Here is a 17,758-nt window from a genome sequence, read left to right on the forward strand (position 1 = left end):
GCATCTTGACACTTTATGTGGAAAAAAAATCGAATCACTAATTCAATCGGGTCGGCAAATATTTTTGTGAATTTTTTGCCGATAATTCTCGAACGTTCTGCGTGCAAAAACTGCTTGTTATCAGCCACGCGACGCTTAATCGCATCAGCGATGATAATGAAAGTTTGACGAAATCACGTTTTAGAATCACAGTTTCTTCTCAAACGTTTTCCTCTTTCTCTTTCCGAGTCTTTCTTTTCGCCACCCCCTTCATCGCTTCTCACTACCGCGGACTGCTCTTTTTCCTCCTTCGCCGACATCGCTACGATTCTTTTTGCCGCCACCCCCGAGCCCACCTCGTGCTCCTATCTCTCTTATTTTGCCCTCTCCCTCCTTCACCCCGCTCAGCCCGACTGCGCTTTTTCCCCCTTTGCCCTCCCGTCTCACCCTCCCACTCCCACAGCCCCTTTCTCCGGACCGGTAGGAAAAGCGCGAGAGACTTTTATTTTCGCACGTAGAAAAAGCAAGGCGGAAAGGGAGGTTTTGCCGGCAGACCGTTACTGCGAGGCGGACGTTTTTTGCGACAGCTCCGTAATCCGTGAAAGGGTGAGAGAGCGCCGGGAGAAACCAAAGGCGCCGCGACGCTCGTTCGTTCGCTCACTCGCTCGCACACTCGCGATTTGCATAGAGCAAAAGCGATCGGACGCTTCGTAAAACCGTCGATCGCATGAACATTACAAAATAGATGCACCGGTTACACACGGTATATTACTGGATAATTGCATTTCTTCTCGCTACATAGAATACTTTATTGCTAGTATAGTTTCCAAAGGGAATAATTTTGCAAAAAAAATTTAAAAAATAAAAAAAAATACATCGGAAATAGAAATACTATAAATGTTATATGTTAATCTCTGCGATCTTAATTATTTTAATTGCTTCAAATATCGAGTTTTCTTTTTATTTAGTCGGAGATAAAATAGACAATAAAATAAAAACAGAAAAATTGTGTTATTTTTGTTCGTAGGTCTGATAAACAGAATGGAGTCCAGCATAATATTAAAAAATGTAAAAAAAAATAAAAATTATTAACATAGCACGCAATATTTATAGAATACCCCGCTTTAATTTTTGTCATCTGATATCTGTTTCAAAATTATGTCAATCGCTTGAAATCGATGCTTAAAAGAGTGCGAATATTTTCGTGTACAGCGTTGTATCTGGAAAAAATGCGTTACGTTTAACGCTTTGCGCAATATAATGCAAACCCTTAGAATAATACATCTCTGTATCGTGTGAAACAAAGTGAGAAAAAAGTGCACAGAACGTGCTTAACGAAGGAACATAATTCCTTGGCTTGAAATATGCAAATTTACAGAAGGAGCCTGAGAAACACTTGGGAAGGGGGTCGCGGGATGGACAATTTTTTGACCAGAGAACACTGATGCCGGTAGCAGAAAAACTGACAAAAAACTAAGGGATAGGCAACCGGTGAACGTTATTATGCGTGAGATTCTCGTCTGCAGCGCCAAAGCATCGCAGCTGCTTTATTTCTCGTCAAAGTCACGTGAGATCAAAATATTATAATCGTCGTCTCACTTCGAAAATCGTTTCTTCGATTACAGTTTCGGCTAAAAATACAAAATGCTTTCAACGAATTGCGAAAAGTCAAAATAATGAGTATTTATAATTTATATATATAAAATTTTTGAAAAATCTCGATACTTCGAGCAAGACGACGTTTCTGTTTGTTTGATCATTCTCTTAAATTTTTTATTGCAATTTATTATGAGTAAATTAGAGAATATATATAATCTTAAATGTTTCTTTTATTTAACATGCGACGTAACGAAATTGTAATTACAAAACATCTTACGTAGCAATATTATTTCTTTTTTCTATCGAACGATATATTAAAATGTTATTACAATTTTCTAGAACAATACAAGGTGTTCCAATCGTATCATCCGTAGCAGATTTCTAAGGTCAGTTGGAGACGAAAATTTTCATAGCAAAATGTCGAAGCTACAAAATGTTTGAAATTAAAAAAAAAAGTGTCACATCAATTCTCATATCCTTATTATATGAGACAATTGAGAAATTTGCTATTAACGGATGATACGATTAATCTGTGACACTTTGTACATTTACATTATTATCACATCTATTCTCTTAATGATCTTAAAACAAAACAAATTGGATTGATTTACCGGCACGATGCGTAGCAGCGGAGTTTGTACACAAGTTGATCTGTAATATGCAAAGCACATCCAAATTATAGCGTTTAAAATAATTATTTGAGAAATAATTATTTTACGCAGGAATAATTATTAAATTTATTTTGAATTTGCATCTTGAATAATATATCAGTTACTTTTCATGTTGGTAATTATTTTACGCAGGAATAATTATTAAACTTCCACTCATCTTTTATGCAATATCTAATAAAAGAATTGTATACTTATATTTAATAGTCATACATGTTAAAAATTGTGAATCTTCCACTGAATATTTCTGAAAGTTTCTATGTGCATTGCATTATACATAACATTTTGCAATAAGAGATAACAAATAAATGATTACTTATTCTAAAGTTCTCCGATATTTTTCCCGAGTCTTTCCTCCTCCTTTCAAGACACTCACATGCGTTTGCGACGCAAATACAAAAATCACGCAATTTTAAATCTTTTACTTCCGACGCGCACTGTTATTTGGATAAAGTAAAACTAGAATATCATCGCATGGATTACAGCAACGACGAAAAGAGTGTGATCGAACACTACGGAAAGTAATAAGGATAATATTGTTGAAGAAGATAACGCGCTAATACGCTCTGCCGTGTGCGAAGGATGCATAACAAGGGTGTAATAAAATATCAAGGATAAAGTCGCGTTGATTCCAATTTTGATTCACACGGTGGCATTGCGTACAAGGCAAATCGTTTCGTATCGACACGTTTTCCTCTTTAATAATATTATCCTTATTATTTTCTGCAGTTTCTTATCTTTTTCGTAGCCGGCCTTCTTTTCTGAGGTGCCGTGTGCGTGATTGTGCACGCGACGGCCGGCTTCTTTTCTCGCCTCTTTGATCGTGATGGTGGCGGAGAGGCCAGGAATTCAGCCTTGCATTGTTACAGATGCGATGTCACACGTGTAATCCGTGTGATATTCGAGTTTGTCGAGAATGACAAAATACAAAGTCGAGAGCATGGTTTAAAATATCAGGCAATTTTTGTATTCGTGCAAACGCATGTGAGTGCCTTGAAAGACTGAAAGGAGAAGGAGGGCGCCAGCGGAGCAGCTTTAGAGTAAGTAATCATTTATTTGTTATCTGTTATTTACAAAATATTGCTTGCAAAATATTATGTAACGTAATGCACATGGAGACTTTGAAATATTTGCATAAAAAAGAGAGAAAGAGAGGAATGAGTAAAAGTTTAACTTGGCGCAAGACTCTGACGAGTTTTCTGATTTCTCAAATAATTATTTTAATATTTGTTTGTTGCTATAATCTGGATGTACTTTTTGTATGTTGCAGATCAACTCCGCTGTTGCGTGCCGGTAAGTCAATCCAATTTGTTTTATCTTAATATTAAGAAAATAGATTGAAAAATAATGTAAAATATACAAGGTGTCGCAGACTAATCGTATGACCCATTAATAGTAGATTTCTGATATGGTGAGAATATAAAAATTAGTATGCAACGTGCCTGAATTTTTGACAATCAGTTCGGTCAACTTTAAACACTTTCCATCTCAAAATCATTTCAGCCTCGACATTTCGCTAAAGATTTTCATGTTCAAATGACCTGCTATTAACAGATGACACGGTTGATCCGGTACACCTTATACATTAGAAGACGATAGTTGAAAATGGCAAGAATGTGACAAAAAAATGTATGTTATTCGATATATCGACCAGTTAAGTACTTAATTGTATTGTGTGCAAAATCGCATTAGATTTAGATAAAATCTTGAGATGCAGAAGACGTACTACTTATACACATAACATGTACACAATTATTATAAAAATATATAAATATCAAAACGTAAAAACTAATCTAGTAGCTTATATCGTGATAAGAACCGAGCGACAAAGAGGTAATTAGTGTAATTGTAAACATAAATGCACGTACATGTTGTTACTTTCAGCACAAACTCTTGTCCACTATATAAATGCTGCTCTCAATAAAGAACAGAAAGGTAAAAGTACAACTGAGAATTTCAACTATGTTTCAGCAGTTGATATGCAATGTTAAATAGCCATGTATAACATATAAACAAAAAAACTTGGATTAATATGCATCGTACATGCAAATATGTAAGAGTAGAACCAATTGAACGTTAAATAAAGTCGATCACACTGCGGTTACTTATATTGCAATTCAATCTTGATAATAATTCATAGATCTTTAACGAATTAAATATCCTAATCTCGCTTACTTACGAATAAAAAGCAAATTTATTATCAAAATTTCAATTAAAAAGACTTGTGAGTTAAAAAAATATATATATGATAAAAAAGAACTTGTCGCACAAAAAGTTCGCAAATTTTAATTAAATGATTAAAACACATATCTTTAACTTATCTTAACACCAAGTTTTTGTAGGAACTCGTAGGCGCTCTATTCTTATGTCTACTTTATAATTTTGAGAACAATGAGTCCAAGTTACGGCAGTTCGTTTTTACTTAGAAAAAATAAATCTTTAGTATGCGTAATACTTTTTGATGATTTTGCAATCTATTTGATTGATATTCACGTTGATTTATATTCACGTTGCACGATTTTTCGTTATTAAATATGTGCAATTGATATATTAACAGGGAAACATATACGTAAGAATCAAAAGAAAATACATATGTTTCCCTGTGAATTTAAAATTGCGAGAATACATATATATATTCTCTCATCTTTTTTCTCTTTCAAACATACTAATGGAAGCATCAAGGGCAGTGTGGACGTTTATACACAACCGTATTCGTACCATATCGGACTCCCAGTCTTTGGCTCCTTATCGGCGGCGGGTTCGGTAAGTACTTCGTCTTGCGTCGCGTCCTTCATCGGACTATTACTAACGTTTTTGGATTCGTTTATGACTGCTGATACTTTATTGTAGATCAGGAAGGGGCGCGACTCCACTTGCCCTTCCGGTTTTAAATTCGTCTCTATCGGGGTGGCGTGCACGTCGTCCCCTTGCTCCTGGAAGGGTTCGCCTAGCAACCTGTCCGTCTGTATTTAAAAAATTTCTTTAGTATAAATACTGTACTCGGGGCGATTTATCGTTGCACAAGTATTCCTTACGGGTAAAGAAGCGGACGACGGCGGTGAGTCATCAGTATAGTACACTGTTCTTCTGGTCCCGGCGTGTCCAAGCGCGTCTGATCCGAAAACTCTGCTTGTTCCTGAAGGAAATTACATAGAAACAGATTATATCATGCCTCTACAATCGATCGATCGATAAATGTCACGTATTCCAACGAATCATTTACCGGGTAAGCGATAGTCGTCGGTACTCGCATCGGAATCGTTCCCGCCTGTATCCGACTCGTAAGTTTTACTGTCCGATTGCTTGGAATCCTCGGCCCACGAACGTCGATTCTAAGAAATATATTTCATTATCACTGCCTTAATTATTTAAGACTATTATTAGCAGATAGATGTAAGAGATGTATCCAAGAGTGAAGTCAATCGGTAAAAAGATATGACATCATATGGAAAAAACAAGTCTGTACGCAGGGCTGGGCAAAATGTATTTCAAATTGTATTTCAAATACAATAAAATATTTGAAATACAAAATGTACAATGCTAACATAATCTTGGTATTTAAATTATAAAATACAAAATACTTTTAATTTTTAATTTTTGATTTAAAATACAAAAATTTTGTATTTTAAATAAAAAAATTGAAGATATTTTGCAATAAATACTAAAATTGTTAGTATTTAGTATTTTGTATTTCAAATGTGTTTGCCCAGCCCTGTCTGTACGTATAAATAGCGTGCATATGAATATAATCACCTTATTGAGAAGTTCCGATCCAGCTTTCCTTACTCTGCGAACTAAACTCGCTCCAAAACCTTTTCTGTTTCGAAAACATACATATTCGAATGATTAGAAAATTGTGTCTTATATTCAGAGATAATATATGCACTGTAAAACTGACTTAAGCTTACTTTTTAGTAGTGCAGCTGTTCAATTTTCTATAGTGCTCCATAATCTTGTCTTCCAGCTTTTCTTTTTGTCTGTACAGATGATTAACTTTATCTCTGCAACGCGCAAACGAACACATAAATATTGTTTAAACGTTCTCTAAACTTAACTAAGCTTAATGCGATCAAAACATGAATTGTTAACGTCTGTGGTATAATTTAATCATTATACTAACGCGAACAATTTCTCCTCCATGTGATAGTGCTCCTTGTCTTGAAGCGAGTGTGTTAAAAGTTCGTGGTATTGTGTAAACAGCAGACTTATGTGCTCCATCAAGGATCGCCTGTCATTATCCAATCCAGAGTTCATTTCTAGCAGCATCTAGAATAAAAAAAAAAAAAAAACACATTTAATATATCATAGAAGATGAACTCGCCTTATATCACTGTACAAGCATAACCGTACATCACATCGTTCATTAAGACTATTGACTTCTACTTTCAAATCCGAGCACTGTTCGTCTTTGACACTAAGCTCGCCCTGCATCTCGGTTTGCTTCAAACTCAAGCGGTTCATCTCGACTTTGTTCTTCCTATAATCATCTTGCAGGCTCCTGTATTCTGCTTTCAATCTTTCGCTTGCAGTGTACAGATTTCTGAAGTCGTCCTGCAAAATTTCGCGGCGTTGTTAGAATCAGCATCGTCGAACTAATTTATCGATTGAAATAAATAATATGTGCGAAATAAAACGTTTTTAATATTACGTCTACAAGTAAATACCTTCAATTTAGAATGCTCTCCTCGCAGATTATTTAAACTTTTTGTATTGTTAATTAAAGCTTCCCGCTCAGATTGCAACGTTTCATTTCTCGCTTCTAATCGCTCGCCAGTTTCACGCAGAGTCCTGTTTTCATTCTTCACGTCCCTTAAATTCGATTTAAGACCGTCCCGCTCGTGAAGCATATTTTCATACTCGTTATTCAATTGCTCGTGCAACGATTGCAATGTATTCTGATCGTGAAGTAGCGCGGAATAGATGTGCTGTTGTGAACTGCGTTCTTTCAAAAGCTAAATACGTAAAATAATTGCAGATGAAATTTAGCTGGATAAGAATATTATACGAAAAGTAAAATAGAGTACGATATATAAAGATGTAAGAAAAAGTATAAACCTCCTCTTTTTCCGCAACAAGCTGTGAATTTGCCAATTGCAACGCAGTGTGTTGTGCGGTTAATGAATTGCTCTGCGATTGTAATGTTGTTATGTGGACCTGGAGTTTAGCATTTTCAGATAACAAATGCTCCATCGCTGTTTGAGACATGGATGCTTTGATTTGCAATTGTTCCAGTTCTTGCTAAAAATGCGCAATAAAATATATAAAATATGAGCAATCATTTTTACATCTTTCTAATATAAATACCTTTAAAGGTTCTATCACAGCTTCTAAGGTCTTGTTGGCATCGCCGCTTTCCTTGTCGGAACAAGTTTCAGACATTGCATTTTCACTGCTCTCAGACGCAAACGATTTTTTAATATGATTTATTACTTCTGGTATTTGGGCAATTCTGCAATATAAATTCACATGCACAATTACAGACTGTAATAAGTCTTTCATAATTCATACATACTTTTCGAGGATGATCTCTAAAGGTTCGGACAACAGTACATTATCGCTAAGGCCGAGTTTCTCTAGAACTGCGTACAACTGTTGATTGCTTAGTTTCTCAGCGACGAGGTTGGACTGAAGTATTTCCAAAGTCTCTCTATCAATCGCAGCTCGCGAATCAAGTTCTTTACTGGACCGCTCAATTTCTTGCAATCTGAAACAGCCGTTTCATAATACATATTCTGTATTATTAAATATGAAAGTAATTTACGGGGTTCTGTAGTTGGAAAAATAAGCAAAGATGGTCTTGTTTTGGTTCTTCTTGGTATAAAATTCGAACACGATAATGAAAACATATTTTCATTTAATAATTGATTAATCAAAAGACGAGGAGCTATTAAAGAGAAAAAAAGATTTAATAGGCAGGTTAGATTGATTAGGATATATTGTATCTAATATTTTAAAATTACCGCCAAAAAGAACCACAGCGCAACAATATAGAGGTCTGTTTTTTATAGCTGAACTGGCTGCACTAGTTCAGAGTTTATCTTTCTCCTTCCAATGTGGAGGAAAAAGATAAACTCTGAACTAGTGCAACCAATTCAGCTAAAAAAAACAGACCTAATGCCAGCACACAGCTAAATTAGTGTAACACTCTATTGCATACAAATTTTTTTGAACCTACCTTGATATTTGCATAACACAATCCTGTAATTCCTGTTCAAGTTGTCCTACTTTCCTCTCCAAAACCTCAATCGTGTTCGTCGACTTGTCTAAAGCTACGTCTTTTTCCTAAAATATTATGCACGCATTACTTATACGTTCATTATAATATCCATATTAACAATTAATAATTCATTCAAATACCTCAATCATTTCTCTGTACTTGTGAATATCGCGTTGAGCAGAGTCTTTCTCTTTTTCTGTCACCGTTAACCTCACTTCAAAATCAAGGCACTTGGAGTTGATATCATTAACATTGTTTTCAATGAGTTTTAATTCCTCAACTTTTTGATTTGTCGTTTCCAGAGTGCGTTCTAAATCATCGGCACGTCGTTGTACGCTCTCCAGTAATAATTGAACACGTTGCTTCTCTTTCACTGCAGTATCGTAATTCTTTTCCAATTCCATCATTTTCGCATGGTGAGTCTAAAAATGGCAAAAACAAAAATAATAAAGTTAGTTCTGGATCAATACTGAAACAAAACATTAAAAAATACGATTTATTCTAACATACTTGGACTTCTTGTTGCTGTTTCTCGAAGGAAGTTCGTTGATTTTTAAGAGTGTTCTGAAGTTTCTTATTTTCTTCCAATGCTTGTTTGCATACTAATTCCAAATCTGAGTTCTGTTGCGTAAGTCTTTCTTTATTGTCGTTTAATGATTCAATTTTCAATGAAAGCTTCTTTTTCTCCTTTTCCAACTCCAGAACGCGAGATGAATTTTCATGGAACGAACTCTCCTTTAGTGAATCAATTAAAGTGTTTAAACGGCGATTTTCTAATTCTAATTTCAATGCTCGAGCCTGAGCGTTGCTTGTTAATTGTTCGGACAGTCTGTTGTCATTGTGCACTAAAGAAATGAGTTAAATTTAGTTTAATAAAAAAAAGTGTTTTGTTACATAGTAAGAAATTCTTTTTATGTTAATTAAATTGGAAAAATTACCTGGTTCTTCGGAATCACTTGATCCAGCTAACGCAGCCTCACTAGCTGCAGCTTTCGTTAATTGATGCAGTTGTGTATTTTCCTCTACAAGCTCTTGATATTTTTCTTTGTCTGCGGCACGTTCCTACAAATAATTTTCAATTTGCTATTAAATTCTCTATCGCTAGATTTATAAAAAAAGTTTCTAATAAAATTTTTTTAATTCTCACCAGCGCCATATCGTTAAGTAACTGCTTATGCTTGATGATTTCAGATTCGAGCTCCAGAACTTTGTCTGCTCTGCTTCTTGATGAGCTTAGCTGCTCTTCAAGCATTTCTCTGGTCTCCATTAAAACTCTAAAATGAAAGATAAACATTTTAGTAGTAATTATTTAATATATCAAATCACTAAAGTGTCAAATAAATATCTTACCTGTTATCTTCGCGTAACTCTTCTATCCGAGTTTTGTAAAATTCAATATCTGTGAGTTTCTCCCTATATCGCGTTACCTCTATTTCTAAACGATCCGCTCTATCTGCTCTCTCGATCACAGCGTCTAACTCATCTCTGTATGATTTAGCAGTACGAGCTTCGTGCATTAATTCTTGATTCTGCAATCATACAGTCCATAAATTTACTGTAATGTGAATTAATCACTATATCTCCATAATCACTATAATAATGTACATTACATCTTGCTTCAGCTTGACAAGCAATGTTTTATTATGCTCAAGTTCTTCCTTACATTCAAGTAAAGCTTCCGTTTTTTCCTCCCTGTATAATTATCACAATGTAAGTCGCAATTATCATAAAAGAAGTTAGAATTGGAGATGGAAAAAGAAGAATTAAAACATATCAGTAAAACTCACAATTCTTGACGTTGTTTTCGAACTTTAGATTTCCAGTCAGCCAATTCAACTGCATAATGATGATTATCTTCCCTTTCTGCTTTGACAGGATGAGATTGTTGTACCTTACTTAGTTCCTCAGATTCAGCACTAATCGAGGAATCGTTTCGTTCAACACTATCATCCAAAGTCGCATCTCTCCATTTCTGTTTTTACATATAATACGATATTGTACAAATAATTAAACACTTTCAAAAACCTGAAGAAAACAAATTATCAGCTACAAGCAATTACAAAATGCAACAATATACCTCTCGATATAAATCCAACTCTTGGATCCATTTTTTGATTTGAACAAACAGATAACCCATGTTTGCGTTTTCCATAGCATCTTGTGTAATGACTATATCTTGATGATCCGTAACCTAGATAAATCATTCAAATTTGTACATGTAATTTTATCAATAATACTTTATTATTGATAAATAGTCAAATAAATATAGCACCTGTTTGATACACTCTACTATTGCAAGCTGCGTATCAACGTGTAGCGTTTTTATCTTAGTAATAAATTTTTCCTTATTTGGACATTGGACGGCACATCCGAGAAGTAGCAGCAGCAACAATTTCATATCTGGTATGTACAATTCTGGTTCCTTTCCTAAATTTGTAGTGTCAGGTAATCTTAAAAGCAAATGATCCAACTCCTCTTCATAAAACTGCTTCATATTTTGTACTATAGTCCTTAAGTTTTTCGTACGTATAACAGGATTGCCATTAGAAGGCACTACTTCATCATGTAGTGGTTCCGGATTGCTGCAAATATCAACAAGAAAATTTGTTAATTTACATGCTATTTTGATTTGTATTTATGCATTGCAAACTATAAAATCAATCTTTTTATTTTGTACTGAAAAAAACTTACATTTGCAGGAAGACACTATGCAGTAAGACACCATCTACCAAATCTTCATAATTTGCCAATACATTGGGATCTTCTAGACAGCTAGTAAACTATTGCAACAGAAATATGTCACTAATACACCATCAGGCTACATTTTAAAAACTATGTATTTGTGAATATATGTCGAATAAACTCTTCCCTTTGTTTTCATGCAGGACACTCATTTAAAATGTTCAAAATTTTTTTGAGGAGACTCACCCAAGTGACTAGTGGCCCAGCCAATAAATCATCAATCTCCAAGGAAGCCATCTTCATACTTCATACAGGACAATCGTACAATTATCATTTGCGAATCGACGTTATTTTCTCCTCACGCTGGAGTTATTGTCAACGAAATCGGAGCCGCAGGAGAGCTGTACGCGTCGTCGCGTACGAGCTTCTCGCATGCGTCGAATAAAAGTTATGGACTAGCGGTTCATCAGAGCATTCCAACGTGTCCTCGATCGTTATTCGTTAACACAGAACATGTTTGTATACAATCTTTTCGGCGAACCGATGGGTTTACTTCGTCATAGATATGTCACGGTCACGGCCCGTTACGACGCGAATTCTTGCGATTTCGACAACTGGGGCTCGATTCTCTAACTCGCTTGTGAGAAAAACGAATGCGCAAACTCAAAGTTACGAGCGCTTACATTTGAAAACCTATTCCCGTACTTTATTTAAGTGCACGCATTAAACATATGCACAAATTAACGTACGCAATGCTGCGAGTGATTCAATATTCGTTTCTTGATTACGAGGACTTTTATGAGTGAGTTTTTACATGCGAGATAAAGAAATACAAAAACAGAAGTAAATATTATTATTAATAATTTCGCGATTGCAAGGCCGAAGTTGAGCATATTTCGTTATAACAAGAAATCATCGTGAAGGCATGAAGCACTTGACATGCATTTTATATAAGCAACAAAAAAATTTATTAAATTATTTAGGTTAACAAAGTTATTAGTGCGTTATTTAATAAGAAATTTGTCTCCGTACATGAATCAGAAGCAGAAAAAATCTAAAAAATAAGTACAAAGATATAAAAATTTTTACTAAATATATCGATCATGTAATTTTCCCTAGAAGCGGAAACGTGAAAAATAAGGGCTCTTTGACTATGAAAATATGGAAAATATGGGCTGCTAAAGCCAACTTGACTTGGGTAATTTTCCACCAAGAGACACAAGCGACACAAAAGTATTATTCTCTCTGTTGCTCATTGAATATCGAACAAAGACAGAGTGATACTTATGTCGATTTGTGTCAACTTGTGTCCTTTGCTGGAAAACAACTGAGGTGAATCGAGGTGATTTGTGTTCAATTCATGGCTGCCAATTATTTGACAAACTTAGGGAAATTTCAAGTTGTAAAAGTTGAAACACTGCATGTATGTAAATAATAATAGGTAAAAACATGCAAATTGTTGTAAATTAATCTATTATCGTTATTCATCTAAAAAATTAAAATATTTAATTTAGTTTTTTACAAAATAAAAAAGTAATTGAGGTTATATTTTATGTACTATATTATTTTATGTACTATTATATTTTATGTACCATTATATTTTATATACTATATTATTTTATGTACCATTATATTTTATGTACTATATTATTTTATGAAAATTGTGAAGTTCAAAATTTATTTTTGTAAATTATACTTACTATGCAATTAAAGCAGATGTACATATACATATGAGCACAGATGTCTATACTAGTACTAGATCGCTAACTTTAGGCTTTGACGTATGGAAAAACTGAGGCTGGTAGGATTTCTGGTTTCGGCCATGACACCCATTGAGTTCTATAACTAAAGCACTAGATATGTAGGTATTCTTATCCGCCATTTTGGTTCCTACTAGATGGAGAATTATAGCGTATATAGTATAGCTTAGTATAATATGGCGTACATGTGTAACTAAAGGCCTGTGTCCACGATCCGAGAACTCGGTCCGAATTCTAGTTTCGAGAAAAAGTTACTAGAACTCGGACCGTGGAAACAGTCAACTTGGATGAAAATCTCGAATATAAAAGTCATACGAAAAAATGCATCGCGTCCCATTTTTTGGTGACAGTTACTAAATTTATGCATATAGAAAATATTTATTTTAGTAAAAGTAAGTAACAAATAATATAAATGTCTATTACTAAATAATAATATAATTAAAAATTATAAAATTCTGTCAATATGGAATAATAAATTGAATTTATTATATATTTTACTTTGTATGAAGATGCATCAGTAAAGAATATTTATTATAAATTGAATTTTAAAATAATGAAAAAAAGAAATTTTTAATCTTTGACATAATGTATTGCAATTTACATGTATTCAATAATCATATCCTAGCAAACACAAACAATAAAAGTATTACAAATAAATAATACTATAACTACTTTAGTTAATAATTTCTCCCTCAATAACATAACTAATATAACATTTTGTACATTACAGTTACATTGTTGGGTGGGAAATTATAACAATTATATATATATTATTGTTTTTACTTTGTGTTTTCTTAAAATTAGACATTTGAAAGAATAATCATATTTTTGTTTATAGGTAACAATAGATAACAGAGAGAACGTCAAAACATTAGTAATGTTATACGAGCAACATCCTTGTCTGTATGTTACCAAGTCTGCTGAATATCATAATCGAAATAAACGTGATCAAGCACTGCGAACAATATGTCGCAATTACGAAGAAATAACAAAACTGCCAATAACAGTTGATGCAGTAAAGAAAAAAATTAATATATATATATAATTTGCGATCTCAGTACTTAGAGCAAATTAATAAAATTCGTCAGTCAAAAGTGAGCGGGGCTTCGGCTGATGAAGTGTACAAACCCACCTGGTGGTTATTTGACGATATGTCATTTCTGAGTGTTCATATAGCAGCTAGATCAGGAGAATCTTCACTGATAGTAATTATAAAAAATATTATATTGTCATTTGAAGAATTATTATATTAAATTACAATTTTTAAAATCTTATGTATAATTAATTCACAGCATAAAAGTCAACCCAATATATCAGACAGTACAAACGTGCTGGATATAATTAATGATTCATCAGTGGAAGATTTACAATATGTAGATATGTGTGATCCTTGTCAAAAACAATAATGGTAATATAAGTTACATTAATTTTTTTTAGAAATAAATAACATTTGTAATTACTTTAAAAATTTATTTTTTTATTTATAGCTATTACAGCCGACTGCAAAAATCGGCGCTCACCTACTTCCTCGATAATATCCACTTTAAGTAGTGCATCATCAAGTGGTACACAACGTAAGAAAAAAAAGAGAGAAGCTTCGCCAGAAACATCAAGTGCGAGAACAGATTTTTGGAAGACTGCATCTCAAGCATTAATAAATATATCTAATGATGATGATGACAATGTTCAGGATGGAATGCGTCACTGGACCTTATATTTGGAAAGTGAATTACGTAAGAAAGACAGAAAACGATTGAAGTGATTACAAAGAAAGATTATCGAATTAGTAGATGATGAAGACAGTGCATAAGAAAGACGCCTACCATGTTTGTATCAACTAATACATAGGGTTGATTTGTTACTTTCAAAATTACATTTAAAAGTAAATAGTACATTTTTGTTTTGTTGCAATAATACGTATAATTTTTAATTGTAATAGTGATACGTATAATTTTTAATTGTAATAGAGATACGTATAATTTTTAATAGTAATAGAGAAACATATAATTTTTTATGCCAAAGAGTTATGATGATATTATTTATGTTTTGTGATATTATATCTTATTACTTTGTTTAAAAATTAATAACATTTAATATATAAGAATAAGATTATAAAGACTAAGAGAATATAAGATAAATATAATATAATATAATATATTAAAGAATATTATATTAAAATATATAAAGCGTTACCGCGTGGGCACAGGAACCAATATATTATAACTACATGTTCTGTTAAATTAAATAAAAATGTTTTAATTATATTTGAAATATATATATTTAATACAGTAAATTAGCAGAATTTATTTACAATGTATACAAAATTATCTTACATTTATATCTAAATAATTAATACATATACACTTTACGTAAATACACGCGCGCATGTGTGTATATATAAATTCTTAAACGAACTAAATCATATGCTCTTGCCATTCAACTGCTCCAACAGTATTAAAATATCGTTTAAATTCATCACGAATATGAATGGCATTTCTATTAGGTCTTATATTGATAATGTTCAAATTGCGCAGTTGTGCATTATCATTTCTCCATCCACCAGATGTTATTACATAATTTTGTACATTTTCAGTGTCTGTTGCTCCATATAAATATGCATCATTTTCGCTACTGATATAATTATGCAATGCACAACATGCGAGAGTAACAATTTGAACTGTATTAACTGGTAAATACATAGTTGACAAAAGAACACGAAACCTATTTGCTAATATTCCAAAACTGTTTTCAACAACTCGCCTTCCTCTACTCAGTCTATAATTAAATATTTGCTCATCATGTGTCAAATTTCGTGATGAGTATGGCTTTAATATATGTTTTTGTAGAGGAAAAGCATTATCAGCTAATAAAATATATGGCATACATTCACCCATGCCAGGCAAAGGCGCATCATCTGGTATATTAAGTACATTTTGTGGATCATTTAATAGTTTTGCGAAATCACTGTCACGATAAACTCCTCCATCACTTACTCTGCCATTAACGCCAACATTGACATATATGAATTGATAAAGAGCGTTAACTATTGCTAATAAAACAATGCTGTTGGTACCCTTATAGTTATAATACAATGATCCGTCTGTAAGTGGAACTTTGAATTCTATATGTCGCCCATCCATAGAGCCAATACAATTTGGAACATTCCAAAGTTGAAAATAATTATTTGCAATTTCTGTCCACTCTTCAATTGTACTTGGTGTCTGTAAAAATTAAGCGTTAAATATTTATTCTCGTCATTAATTTTAAAAGTTTATATCAATTATGTTACTAATATTTTACCTTTAAATAATCTTTTTGAAGAACTTCATAAATTACACGGCTTGTTTCAGGAATGATACGAGAAATCGTACACGTTGGTATTCTCATAGAATATTCTAAACTTCTATAAGCTTCACCGGTGGCTAAAAATCGTAGAGTGAGTGATAACCGATCTCTTGGTGAGATACATTCTCTCATGTTCGTATTTTGACGTTGTATAAATGGTGTCACCATTTCAACAAGCCGATCAAATAAATCCGTTCGCATTCTGAAGAATCTTTGGAAATAATCACTGTCTTCAAATCTCAGTTCTTCGTGCGCTAAATGAATTGTACCTCTTAAATCTTGACTTCTTCGAACTATCCACTTGCGTGTCCAAATCGATCGACGACGTTGTTGCTGTTTGACTTCTTTTTGTTCTAGTTCCTCTTGCTCAACGGCTTCGGTTAATAATGCAATAGTTATTAATTTTTTTAGTTTCCGTTTTTTATTGCTCATTTTTAAAAAAATATTTAAATCAATTGGATGGCACCAAGACTCAAAAACCTAAACAATTTAAAATACTTAATTAATTATATTATGCCAGTACAATTAGAAATAAAAACTTAATAATAAAATAAAAACTTACGGTTATAATTCAACATTTATATTCTTCCAAAAATATTTATAAGTTATGATCATATAATTTATAACCTGTTTTTTTAATTGTACACAAAAAAATGTTGGTACTCAATTAAAATTACGAGTCTAACTTTATGTAGTCGATTATAACACCATCTGCAGTCAATAGAGGACAAACATCTGGTGATAAAAGTTCTATCCGAGAAACCGGACCGAGTTCTCGGATCGTGGACACAGGCCTTAAAGCACTAGATATGTAGGTATTCTTATCCGCCATTTTGGTTCCTACTAGATGGAGAATTATAGCGTATATAGTATAGCTTAGTATAATATGGCGTACATGTGTAACTAAGGCACTAGATATGTAGGTATTCTCATCCGCCATTTTGGTTCCTACTAGATGGAGAATTATAGCGTATATAGTATAGTATAGCGTACATCATAGACTTATATAAATAGACCCAGCGTTCTGTGAGAGGAGTTGTCCGCGTCTTCTAAAGGACAGAATGATACGCAGTAAGGTGCTGTCTCCGTCACTTGCTGGTCTGGAGGGGGAACGTCGACAACGTTGAGGGGAATTAAAAGGCGCGCGTACCGCATTTATACATGCGGTACGCGCGCCTTTTAATTCCCCTCAACGTTGTCGACGTTCCTCCTCCAGACCAGCAAGTGACGGAGACAGCACCTTACTGCGTATCATTCTGTCCTTTAGAAGACGCGGACAACTCCTCTCACAGAACGCTGGGTCTATTTATATAAGTCTATGGCGTACATGTGTAACACGTCAATTATTAAAAATAATTCAGGACTTTTTTCGACTCATTTTTTGGCAAGGAATAACGCTATGTACTTAGTGGGCAGTCTTTAATAGCGTTTTCGATTATACAGGATTTGAACGACCCAAGATTGGTTAATGACGTCATTGCAACCTCTCCACCAATGAAAGACTTGCA

The 17,758-nt window shown here is 33.6% G+C and overlaps 2 protein-coding genes and 1 long non-coding RNA gene across 5 annotated transcripts; 1 reads left to right on the plus strand and 2 right to left on the minus strand.

Annotated features, from left to right (window-relative positions):
* Window positions 1-1,790: 1,790 nt before the first annotated feature.
* Girdin (protein girdin) lies at window positions 1,791-12,532 on the minus strand. The gene is made up of 23 exons (XM_012370607.2): window positions 11,392-12,532; window positions 11,155-11,243; window positions 10,736-11,045; window positions 10,541-10,654; window positions 10,251-10,435; window positions 10,074-10,155; window positions 9,814-9,992; window positions 9,611-9,737; window positions 9,402-9,525; window positions 8,974-9,308; window positions 8,604-8,885; window positions 8,422-8,528; window positions 7,759-7,950; window positions 7,551-7,695; window positions 7,302-7,484; window positions 6,911-7,198; window positions 6,597-6,797; window positions 6,367-6,512; window positions 6,155-6,247; window positions 6,000-6,063; window positions 5,470-5,578; window positions 5,282-5,382; window positions 1,791-5,209 (listed from the first exon to the last, which is right to left on the minus strand). The coding sequence occupies exons 1-23, from the start codon at window positions 11,446-11,448 to the stop codon at window positions 4,943-4,945; spliced, it is 3,780 nt and encodes a 1,259-aa protein (XP_012226030.1). The 5' UTR covers window positions 11,449-12,532; the 3' UTR covers window positions 1,791-4,942.
* Window positions 12,533-13,148: 616 nt separating this feature from the next.
* On the plus strand, window positions 13,149-15,198 carry LOC136998646 (uncharacterized). Its single transcript, XR_010889229.1, has 4 exons — window positions 13,149-13,297; window positions 13,744-14,110; window positions 14,198-14,313; window positions 14,393-15,198. It is a non-coding gene; the product is annotated as an uncharacterized lncRNA (long non-coding RNA).
* Window positions 15,185-17,021, minus strand: LOC105669466 (uncharacterized). Of its 3 annotated transcripts, none has more exons than XM_067351699.1 (3): window positions 16,813-17,021; window positions 16,206-16,730; window positions 15,185-16,126 (listed from the first exon to the last, which is right to left on the minus strand). In XM_067351699.1, exons 2-3 carry the CDS (start codon window positions 16,680-16,682, stop codon window positions 15,320-15,322), a joined length of 1,284 nt encoding a protein of 427 aa, XP_067207800.1. In that variant the 5' UTR covers window positions 16,683-16,730; window positions 16,813-17,021; the 3' UTR covers window positions 15,185-15,319. The 3 variants fall into 3 exon arrangements, with proteins under 3 accessions (XP_067207800.1, XP_067207801.1, XP_067207802.1); XM_067351700.1 differs by having other exon boundaries at window positions 16,878-16,968; XM_067351701.1 differs by lacking the exon at window positions 16,813-17,021 and having other exon boundaries at window positions 16,206-16,452; window positions 16,520-16,661.
* Window positions 17,022-17,758: the final 737 nt, after the last annotated feature.

This window comes from Linepithema humile, chromosome 3, assembly GCF_040581485.1.
Source record: "Linepithema humile isolate Giens D197 chromosome 3, Lhum_UNIL_v1.0, whole genome shotgun sequence".
In the NCBI taxonomy this organism is placed as follows: Eukaryota; Metazoa; Arthropoda; class Insecta; order Hymenoptera; family Formicidae; genus Linepithema; species Linepithema humile.